The following is a 12,036-nucleotide window of genomic DNA, read 5'->3' as shown; positions in this document are numbered from 1 at the left end:
GAAGCCGCCACTGGCTCTGAGTCTTAAAATGTTAAATTCAAAAGTATTTAACCTGCCAAAAACAATTCTTGCTTCCAAATTGAATATGCTCACATATTCTTCTTGAGTTGAATTAGGCTCTTAAGTTAAAAAACATGAAAATTATATATATATATATATATATATATATATATATATATATATATATATATATATATATATATATATATATATATATATATATATATATATATATATATATATATATATATATATATATATATATATATATATATATATAAAATCAAACTGATTCTTTAAATATACATTATTTTAAAATTAGTTAACAGCTATATTAGAGTCTAATGATGCATTTGAACAGCAGACAGAAGATTCAATGAACAATGGATTATGCACATGCATTTTTAAAACAATGTTATTTATACTGTAAAAAAAGAAATAAATGATCAATAAGCTATGACAACATATGTTTTTACATTGCTTTAATCAAAATAAGTAAAGCAATTTACAACATTTTTTATAAGATACAAGATTCAACTAATTTTTTTAAGTCAGTTTAATGTGATTTAAATATCAAAGTTGATTGTACTTATACATTTAAAGCAATGACTTTTCTTTTACAGCGTAGTTTTAACATGACCTGCTGCATTCCACTTTTAATTTAAGCCTGACAAACAGGGCAGGAGGTAATTGTTCTTCAGCACACGGAGAAGCCTCTTACTGTTGGATCGGAACTCATACATCTTTGTCCCGCTGTAGAGATAAATGTAACCTGCAAGAAAAAAATCATTATCTTTATGAGGTATAATCATTGTTCATTAAAAGGGTCATGAATTGAGAAATCAACTTTCCCTTGAGTTTTTGACTTATAAAAGGTCATGGTAAAATAAGAATATCCTGTACGTTTCAGAGCTGAAAACTTCCTTGTTAGTCAAAGAAAAGCTTTTATTGACAGCTGGTTCAGCAAACGATCGATCTGCAAATGTGCCTCCCAAGCGGCAACCTCCCGCAGTTTCTCTTGAAGCCAATAGGGAAGTGACTTAAACTCTAATTTATCGACTGTCCAGAAGGGAGCAGATTGTTAAAATGCCCAACTTTACAGCAGAAAAAAAACATGTTTCCAGCCTGGTACAAATTGTGTTTTGGTCTATACGGCTAATTTTGTGACGTCAGAGTCCAGTGAAACGCCGCCTCAACAGAAGAAGACGAACGCCTAATTCTGTATCCCCGCCCACTGATTTGTGCCTGGCATGTTAAATAAATTACAGGCCTATGTGGAGCTAAACCGGATCGAACTTCCAAGCAATAAAGCTTATGGCATGTGTCAAACACCCAGCTCACGTGGGGAAGACATTGCATTTGTTCGCTTCATTTCACCGAATTCGTTTGTAACAAGAGACTGGATTTGCAGACAGGATGAGATTAAAAAAGCGATGCTGCGGTTTCTGGATCTGACAGGAATGATGCAACACAATTATGTCAGTATTTTATTTTTTTTTATATGTGAAAGTATTGCATTGTTGCGTTTGATATCTACTGATTATGTACGTGTCAAACTAAACATAACTTCCATGCTGTCACAGGCTTTGTATCTTTGGTTCATTGTCCTGTGATTCGTGATCAGATCTTGTGTGTGTGTGTGTGTGTGTGTGTGTGTGTATTATGCAGTTTGCGGTTATATACACGGATCGGGCCAGCCAAGTAATAAAAAATAACATTCTAATTAATTGCGGGTGGATGAGAGAGAAATCATTGTGTTTGTTTAATGAAGACATTTTGCGAGCCCTGTGGGCAAATCATTCCGGTTGCCGTTTCTCCACATTGGAAGTTTTCAAAAAAATTCCTCACGTGTAAGGGAGCCGAAGCTCATTATAATATGCAAAACTTTTATCCAATCACAGCAGTGGGTGTTTACTTCCAAGACTTCAATGTGGCACACCCGTAAAAAAAAGAGCGTTCCAGTAGGCTCAAAACCAGGGTAGAAAATAGCCTATTAATTATTCATTATGACGTTTTTGAATGTAAATGCGAACGTCATAAGTTGACCTCAGACAACAGTATAAAAAAACAATTAAAGAGCCAGTTCATGACCCCTTTAATGCTTGTATGAAATTGGTTAGAAACACCTACCTTTGGATAGGTGGGCGGCTGTAACCTCTACAGTGACCCCTGGAAATCCATCTGCCAGTCGTTTGGGATACCCTGTGTCTATCTTCTTCGCCCTCTCATCATAGCTACCCAAAAAAAGAGAAATTTAATATTCCAACATTTTTACAGGCCAAATTTCAAGGGTTTTTGCTTCTGATTTGGCACTTGACCAACCTGTAATACATCTTGTCAACGAAGAGCAGTGTTTTTCCTGAGTTTTTGTCATGGACGGCAGCGCTAACTTTTTTTCTGAATGACGGCAGACCAAAACATTTGAGAGTCTTGGGATAGCCCGGCTCAACATTGTTTCCATTAAAAGCCCAGACTTGTCTACCTGTAAACAAAGACAAGCTACACTAAGAGGTTTTATGAGCATGGATACAGAGATTCAAAGTGTGATTGTGGTTTAAGCATTCCCAGATTGTTTGAGAAGATACCTTTGAAAAAGAAAACTTTATCTTGCACTGGATTTTCATAAGCAGCATCTATATTTTCCGGGGCGTTGGGCCAGAAACTCTTAATGGGAAGTTGTGTGACACCTCTGCCCGGTGAGCTATGCCAGAAAAACCTGTAGGAAGACACATGAAGTCATTTCAAGCATTTCATCATGATTTGTACCTTTTTGACTGGAGTCGTATTAATTTAATAAATAATGTCGAGTTAGCTTGGAACTTTTTTCATAGTAGTTTTATGCACTTGGTAAATAAGCATGCACCGATGCCTAAAATACGAGTGAAGGCCCAAAATAATCCTTTGGTTTACATCAGAGCTAGCTAGGCTTCTGCGGGACAGGAATGCAGCATGGGCTAAATCCAGAAGCACCAAGGTTGAATCGGACTGGCTTCAATTTAAAAAGTTGAGAAGTCTCTGTACTTCCCAGATAAAAAAGGCCAAATCAGATTTTTATTTTAAATTAATTTAATTTAAATAATCCAGTTAAATTTTGGAAAACAATAAAGTCTGATAATGTGGACATAAATAAAATTATTACAAATAATGAGGATTATCCTCAGGTTTTTTATTTGAATCTCAGTCTTTTAACTGTTCTATGACAAATCCTCTTACTGTACTCTTAATTGATGTCCCATGCAAATTTGAATTTACCCAATTCACAGTTTCTGATGTCCACAAAGTCCTGAGTCAGTTGGATCCAAATAAGCCTGCAGGTCCTGATAAGCTGGAACCATATTACTTAAAGCTAGCAGCTGATTTTTATTGCTGAACCATTGACTTATGTATTTAATCTTTCTATTTCCCAATGTAAACTTTTGGTGGTTTACATTTTAAAATATCTAAATTGTGTGTTTTATCCACACTTTTAGAGAAATGTGTGAATGAACAATTAAAAACATTCCTCGAAATAAATAATATTCTTTCCTCTTTTCAGTCGGGTTTTAGAAAGCAGCATAGCACTGTCACTGCTGCTATGAAAGTGTATAGTAGGGCTTGCATAGACTAGTCGAGTAGTCGAGAGATAGACTAGCCTACTTAAACCACTAGTCGGCGCTGTCAGAAACTATCGACTACTCAAGCGTGCATTAACCTTAAATTAATTCAAAATAGCGAACGTCACCAACAGACACCAAGTAATTCATCAAGGATGACAAAATTATCGTAATTTGCCAACTCTGTAAGAATACTTTAAAATACAACAACAGTATGACAGCTCTGAACAACCACAAACCACGTACGATTGAAATATCCAACTACAAAAGGCAAATGTTAGTGAGACGCACACCACGAAGCAAACGAGCATTGGTGAATTATGTAAACGCCGGATTACAGAGAGGAGAAGACAGGTAATAATAACTTGAGGATTTTATAGTAAAGCCCTGCATGGGCCGAGACGCTCAGGCCCTAGCCCGGCTCGTGCCCGACAGCTTATCAAAATTCTCGGCCCGAGTCTTACTGGAGCCCGTTTTTTTTGTTGTTGTTGTTGATCCTCACTATTACACACTACAGGGTATCTGCAGGTTTCACCAAGTCAAATGTAAGACTTTTTAAGTCCTTTTCAAGACCATTATGAATTAAATTTAAGACCTATATCATGCAATTAAAAAAAAAAAAACTTACAAAAGGAAATGCAGAATCACAAAATTACTTGCAAAGCAAATTAATTTATTCAAATTGAACAAAGTATTAGTAAACTTACACTTCATCATAGCTCAATCCCACCAGGATTATACAAACACACTACCGGTCAAAAATTTGAGAACAGTCAGATTTTATAATGTTTTTACAGAAGTCTCTTCTGCTCACCAAGGCTGCATTTATGTTATTAAAAATACAAAAAAGCTGTAATATTGTGACAGTTCTGTTGTGACTGTTCTCTATGTGAATATATAGTAAAGTGTAATGTATTCCTGTGATCAAAGCTGAATTTATCATCATTACTCCAGTCTTCAGTGTCACATGACCCTTCACTAATCATTCTCATATGAGGATCTGATGATCAACAAACATTTATGATTATTATCAGTGTTGAACACAGTTGTGTAAAAAATTTTTTTTTTAGGATTCTTTGATGGATAGAAAGTTCTAAAGAACAGCATTTATCTGAAATAGAAAGTAAAAAAAATGATTTCTGAAGGATTATGTGACTCTAAAGTCTGGAGTAATGATGCAGAAAACTCAGCTTTGAATCACAGAAATAAATTGCATTTTAAAATATGAAATAATTCTTTAAAATTGTACAAAAAAATAAATAAAAAAATAAAAATTAAAAAATCACAACAATACTGTTTTTGCTGTATTCTGGATCAAATAAATGCAGCCTTGGTGAGCAGAAGAGACTTCTTCAAAAATATTTTAAAAATCTTACCGTTCTCAAACTTTTGACAGGTAGAGTGTGTGTGTAGGCTATGTGTGTGTATGTATTTTTTGTGAGATCAAAATTACTGATTTTGTGATAGTCATTTTCAGAAATGTGCATTTTTTTTCATAATTAGGATGCCACATTTACCATATCATTATGTTAGATGCGCAATAGTCATACATGGCAATAAAACAAACAAAATGCATGAATCTTGTTTGACAATAGGACAAATAAATACAACTTAAATATACAGATACAAACAGTGCTTTAAGTTTAGGTAGGCTACTGTTTGTTTTCCCCCGTTGTTGTTGTCTGATTATTAACTACACATACAGGAGCGGGTATAGGCTAGCTAGGCTAGATTGGGTTGCTTTCACTTTAAGACTCACAGTAATGCGCCTAGATTCGGTACACTCACGCTGACAGGCGGCAAATGCGTGCACCGAATCCGTGGCCAGTCTGACATCGGTCCGTGTGTCAGTAGCGAATGAGTTCAGGGTTTCCATCGCTTTTTAAAATCTTTTTTTAGTGCTATCGGGCATATCATACTTTTATTTGGTCATTATGCGAGATAGCAGGTAAGAAAGATTCGCCTTCGCTTTCACGATCGCGTGAACTGGAAGAAATGGAGAACTGAAGCTGAAGAATAAAATCCGTTTGATGTGTCTGTGGTAGGATCCGAAAAAGACCCGCGCCAAAAACACGAAAGTTGATTGGCTGCAATATAGATGCATGTTGGTCTCTCACTAGCGAAAAAAACGAACTACAACACACACACACACACACACACGCTCTCTCTCTCTCTAAAAGGCTGCGGGAACATTTCAATGAGCAAGCGTTACATGGACGTAGGAAAATTAAGACCCGTTTAAAATTATTTAAGACCTAGAACTCAATACTTCAGCGAATTTAAGACTTTTTAAGGCCTTCAAATTTTTATTTTGAATTTAAAGACATTTAAGACTTTTTAAGATCCCGCGGGTACCCTGACACTAATGTTGCAGCTATTAAAATAATTACATTTTGTTTTTAATGTCAGTAGTTATATTTTGTTTAGTTTCTTTATTAAGTTAATATCGAAAAATGTTTGGAGCATGTTTTGTTTGTTAAATTTAAGTTTTTGTTTTTTAAAATGACGACCAAGCGGCCGCTGGCCAACAGTGAGTTAACCACATGTTTGATCAATTTAGTCTTTCAAATAAACACTTGCCTTGTCTTGCATATGATAAAATCTATAGATATAAAACACTTAAAGCATATCACAATGCCAGTTTAAGGCCCCGTCCACATGGAGTTGCGTTTAGCTGTATACGTTAAAATGTTGTACCGTATCAGCGTTTCGTCCACACAGATCCGGCGATTTGGGAGCATGAAACCGATATTTTTTGAAACCGGGTCCCAGAGTGGATAAATCTGAAAACGACACTCTTGTGTTTTCGTATGTACAGCCAATCCGTTTAGTTTGTGACATTTTTTGAAACGAGGAGGAAAAAAAAGATTGGATAGGGAAAGCTCTGGCTTCGTGTGGATGGGGCCTAAATGTTTACTATCACCACCACAGTAAAAAGTTATTTTTGACAAGCTGAGGCTGCTCGCAACGGCGCTCGCAAACGAAACGGGCTATACAATGCAGCTTGTCTTACCTTACACCTCTCCACAAAAAAATATAATTCTGATTATTATTTCCGCGCTAGATGCACATTTAAAGGAGTTCACGTCAACGAAAGCAACAGATATGAGCTGCATTTTCATCAGCTAATTTCAAAATCAATGACCGCAATAGGAGAAAGAGTGACCTAAGCACTGATAAGAGCATATAGTCTCATTAGTTTTAATGAAGATTTATCTGTGTTTATCTAAGACTTAGCCTATTTTCAGTTTCACTTGAGTCAGTTTGCGTGTTGGCTTGCTTTAATTTGCGGCGATGCGTGTTGCAGTAGCGCTGTCATTTCTGACTACACCATGTCATATATAGCCTATAACATGCTCTCACACGTTTATTTAATTTTTTTTTACAATTTGCAAGGAGTACAATTTACATATGTGATTTAAACAACCAGATGCATTTACACTTGTCCAGTTTCATCTGAAATCCATCCCAAACCACCTTCTGAATTGGTTTGTTTGAGTGATCAGATATAAATCCGTCCCAAAAGAATTTCGGAAGGCATTTACTCCTGTTTTTTCACAATCGGATCAGAGAAAACAAATTAAGTGACCAGTTATAAAAAGGCCATAACTCGTGCAGCTGCGCTCAAGGAACGCCAGTGAGAGCCTGTCTCGAGAGTCGCGGGAGCATGGTCTTGTGTTGTTTCCACCTGCGCAGCACATCTCATAGTTTATTTTAATGAATGAATGTCTAAAATATAAAACGAAGGAGAACTCTAAAACAGCTCCGAAGCCCGACCCTCGTGTGAGGTATGACGTGAAAATTGGCCCAAAGCCCGGCCATGAAAATGCAGGGCTCTATTTTATAGTGAAGGATATACGACCACTCTCTGCAGTTTTGAACCCAGTTACACCGTTCCATCAAATGCTACACTCTTGAAAGCCACCTATAGTTTGCATGTACGACGCAAATGATTGCAATGTTGCGTGCCGCTCTTTATTTGGCTTTACTTTTTTGTAAACATGAAAATGTTTATATAATGTCATAATTATAATGTTTTGAGAGTTTATTTATGCAATTGTTGCATTAAGCTATATGAATTACTAAACATTTATTGATAATAACTATTTCATATCTTTTAATTTACAGTAGCATGAACCACGAGTAGTCGAGTAACTCGAGTATTGTTTTGATAAGAAATCGACTAGCAGAAATCAGTAGTCATGCAACCCCTAGTGTATTTTGATATGCCTTAGATTGTGAACAAATTTGTTCAGCTCTTTTTCTTGATTTATCAAAGGCTTTTGACATAGTTGATCATGACATCCTTTTAAAAATACTTGCCATTGTTGGTCTCTCAGAAAAAGCTATAACTTGGTTTGCTAACTACCTTTCAGCGAGAACAGTGTGTGTTTTTAAAGGATTGTACCTCATCTGTTCTGTCAGTCTCTAAAGGAGTCCCCCAGGGGTCTGTTCTGGGACCCATTTTATTTTCTTTGTATATTAATATTAATAATATCTGTGATAACATTCCCAATGCTATGTACCATCTATATGCAGATGACACTGCTATGTATTGCTGTGCTTCATTAGTTTCACAAGCCTTTTATTATTTACAGTCAGCATTTGATATTGTACAGTCTCGCCCAAGTCAGCTTAAACTGGTTTTAAATACAGATAAAACTAAATTAATGATCTTTTCAAATTCAAAAGCTCTACCAAGGAATATTCCTGATATTATATATTCCCAGGGAAAAAAAATGGAATGTGTTGCGAGTTATAAGTACCTGGGTATTTTATTTGATTGTCAACTAACTTTTAAGCCACATATTGAGAAACTACTTTCTAAACTTAAGCTTGAATTGGGTTTTTATTTTAGAAACCGATCATTATTTTCTTTTAGTGCAAGGAAATATTTGGTATCTGCAGCATTTTTACCACTATTAGATTATGGAGATTTGCATTATATGAATGCCCCAATACCGTTTATCATAACGCTTTACGTTTTATTACTGGTTATAGCTATCGAGGACATCATTGCACTTTATTTGATAAAGCTGAGCTGCCATCTTTGTATATCCAAAGAATTTTAATTGGTATTGTTTTATTTATAAATCTAATTTTGGTTTAATTCCATCTTATTTGCCTCTCAGCTTTTCTAATATAAATGTCTGTTGTTACAATCTTCACTTAAATAATTTTTTTACACCTTAAAGTTCCTCTGGTTCGAACAGAGCTAGGAAAAAGAGGCTTTAAATATAATGCTTCCTCTGCTTGGAATAATTTACAAAAGATCTTAAAGCTGACTATGCTTCCATCGCTAAATGAGTTTAAGTTACTTTGTAGCGGATTGACTGGGTTTTGGGATGCCAACTTATAAGTTTACTTATAAGTAAAAAAAATTATACTATTAATGTCAACCCTACATAGGATTCTGTGTGTCATTCCTTAACATGAACAGATTATGTGTTTTCTCCTTTGGTAAATTGCTGTTGTGACTCTTGATTGTGTTTTTCTGTCTGGATGTGTTTTGAACGTTTATGTTATTGTAGCTGCCTTCTTGGCCAGGTCACTCTTGTAAAAAGAGATTTTAATCTCAATGAGTTTTTTAACCATGTTAAAAATAAAGAATAAATGAATGAATTTCATTTAAACATTTTACAAAAAAAAAAAAAAAACATTTGTTTTTGTGCATTACCTGTCCTTGAAGAACATTGTTTCTCCCCTGAGAGTTGTAACTGCATCCAAGATCAGGTTAGGGTCACAAGCATTAGGAGTTGTTGGTAATTTTGTATCAGGTTGAATGGGGATTCTGTCTCTGTTTGGCCCTGAAGGAAATACCACATGGTAAACAAATGAAATAATATGTTCAACACAATATTATAGATGTACTCCTGTGAAGATCACACACTTACCGTAGAGTGACTGAATGCCTCTGATGTCATCAGAGGGCAAAGAGAAACGTTCTGGATTGGTGAAACTGTATGTGGAAAACATCAGAGCACCAGGAACGTTGGAATGAGAAAGACCCAAAGAGTGACCAAATTCATGGGCAGCCACCAAGAACAGGACATAACCTGCAGCAAAATTAAGTAGGACATTTTAGGTACAAGTTAAAAACAGATTTTGGGGAAAAATCTAAGTGATGCCAAAGTTACAATCTGCAGTAATGATTTCATTAAACTTTTTCAACTACTAAAGAAAATGCTAAAGAAAAAGTAAAACTCACCTCTTGCTGAGCTGAAGGTGAAAAACTCATCATCATCGAAATGTGCATCTCCACCGATTCCAGGTGAGGGAGCAAAAGCATGAGCCAAAATGCGTTGTGGTCCATCAAATGGGTAAGCATCACCATGATCTGTAGAAAAGTTTTACATTTACCCCCAGTTTTACAGACTAGGCTTAAGCCTACTAAATTGTATGTTTGAGCTGTTACAACTGGAAACAACTTGCACTGGCATATCTTAAAATATGTCAGTGCCATTGTTTTGTCTGGAAGCTTGTTTCCGCCACTGAATAAAACATTTAAAAAGATAATTGCAACATTTTATCTCACAATTGTGAGTTTACATTTCACAATTCTGACTTTTTTTTCTCATAATTGCAAGTTTATCATGCAAGGTAGGTAGATAGATAGATAGATAGATAGATAGATAGATAGATAGATAGATAGATAGATAGATAGATAGATAGATAGATAGATAGATAGATAGATAGATAGATAGATAGATAGATAGATAGATAGATAGATAGATAGATAGATAGATAGATAGATGGACATAAAACTTACATTTTCTTCTAAAGGAGATCATGATGTCAGCTGTGCCGCTGTAGATACGGGTGAATCTCAGAGGAGTGACATCTGCCCACACTTGCAGGGCTCTTTTGATGGAATCATCCACCTCTGCTACTGACATGTCAGGGGTGTAGTTCTCAATCCTGTGGAAAAGGACCACAGTCGGTTTCTTCTTCTCTTTTTTCTGTAACACCAAGAGAACTGATATCATACACACCTGTAGGTGAGCTTGTTGGTCTGCCATTTGAGACTGCCTCCAAACGTGGAGTAGGCAGCAACATCTGGAACTCCACAGCGGGGCTTCTTCATCACTTCCATTGTTTCTTTGTCCAGCGTTCCAGTGACCTTGATCCCAAAAAACCTTTGCATCTCTTTCATCTTCTCAGTCAGTGGACTGGCTTTTCGTTGGAAGACAGTTTTTACATCTGTTAGATTGTAAAAACTCTTCAAGTAAAACTAAAGGGAAAAAACATGGAATTATAGGAGGAATTATGAGAATGACCAACAAAATGATTAGGCCTATATCAACAACAACAACAAAAAACATACCTCTGCAGTGGCTTCATCTTTGTCAGCAGGCTCTGTAATTGGTCCTGCATGAATAACAAGTACCAGGCTTGCAAGAAGACACAGTTGGCGGTGAATCCTCCTCATGTTGAGTTGCTTCTTATGATCTTGAGCTTCACTTCTGATTGTCAAGAGTCTGATGAAGACTTATATACTCTTAAAACGTATGAGATGTTGAGCAACAGGTGAAATCATCAGCCACAAACTTCTGTGAGTAACCCACCAAACTGACAGGCAAGTCAATAATTACTAGATTTTCAGCTTATTTTAACACATCCTCTTTCTTTTTTGAGTATATTATAACATTTGATTTATTATAATCACAAACCAGGACAATACTGCAAACATTTTTGCTTAAATTTAAAGCAATAAACTGGAAGGTTTCTAGAAATTTTCTGTTAAAAATATTGTGATGTCAGAAGCAGTATGTGATGTTGTTTTGTTTTACATTTCCTAACTTTTTAGGAAATATATATCAAATATAAAATAACTAATCAATTTAATTTTATAAAATGTAAAATGGCTCACAGAGGTAATTCTTTGAATGACCATTCATATTTTTTAGTCACAAAAAAGTTATAACTTTTAAAACCACAAACATAATTTGAAATATTTTAAAGTAAAAGTACACAGTCTTTTTTTTACCATATATATATATTCTACAAAATCACACATGTTGGGTTTTCATGTTTTATGGGGACATTCCATATAGAAAATGACTTTCATACTGTACAAACTTGGCATTTATTAACATTTTTAGTGTCTGATGACTTAAAGCTACATTCGCAATGAAACCTCAAATGAGGAAGTGAAGATTGGTGCAGTTAATTTTTATCCTAGATTCCACTAAAATAAATAACCAATGTTCCTCTATCTGAATGACATCAGCAAGAAATCTATAGACATACATGGACATGTCAGGCATGGTCTTTGAGGAAGTTCCTCATTCATCATCATCTTTGGTTTTGATTCACTGCTGTTGCATCAGTCATCCAATAATAGCTGTGTTTGTGTGTGCGTGCAGGCAGGGGTCCGTTCTTCGTACCTCGCTTAATACGTCTGAGATGATTTGACAGATCCCAGATCTTTTAATCGTGATAA

General features: G+C 35.5%; 1 protein-coding gene across 1 annotated transcript; it reads right to left on the bottom strand.

The window, feature by feature from the left end:
* Nucleotides 1-474: 474 nt before the first annotated feature.
* LOC307118926 (collagenase 3-like) lies at nucleotides 475-11,052 on the bottom strand. The gene is made up of 10 exons (XM_079804796.1): nucleotides 10,918-11,052; nucleotides 10,586-10,824; nucleotides 10,363-10,511; nucleotides 9,802-9,930; nucleotides 9,488-9,649; nucleotides 9,271-9,400; nucleotides 2,586-2,716; nucleotides 2,323-2,482; nucleotides 2,131-2,234; nucleotides 475-772 (listed from the first exon to the last, which is right to left on the bottom strand). The coding sequence occupies exons 1-10, from the start codon at nucleotides 11,020-11,022 to the stop codon at nucleotides 657-659; spliced, it is 1,425 nt and encodes a 474-aa protein (XP_079660922.1). The 5' UTR covers nucleotides 11,023-11,052; the 3' UTR covers nucleotides 475-656.
* Between the last annotated feature and the right edge of the window lie 984 nt (nucleotides 11,053-12,036).

Source organism: Gobio gobio (assembly GCF_949357685.1).
Source record: "Gobio gobio genome assembly, chromosome: 22".
NCBI classification, from domain to species: Eukaryota; Metazoa; Chordata; class Actinopteri; order Cypriniformes; family Gobionidae; genus Gobio; species Gobio gobio.
Note: the sequence above shows the minus strand (reverse complement) of the source record. Positions and strands in the feature narration are given on the sequence as shown.

Coding starts and splice junctions, on each gene's coding strand:
- LOC307118926 (XM_079804796.1), bottom strand. CDS start 11,022: ATGAGGAGGATTCACCGCCAACTGTGTCTTCTTGCAAGCCTGGTACTT. Junction 9,401..9,487: donor AGGCATTCAGTCACTCTACG/GTAAGTGTGTGA, acceptor TATTTCCTTCAG/GGCCAAACAGAGACAGAATC. Junction 2,717..9,270: donor ACAATGTTCTTCAAGGACAG/GTAATGCACAAA, acceptor GTCTTCCTACAG/GTTTTTCTGGCATAGCTCAC.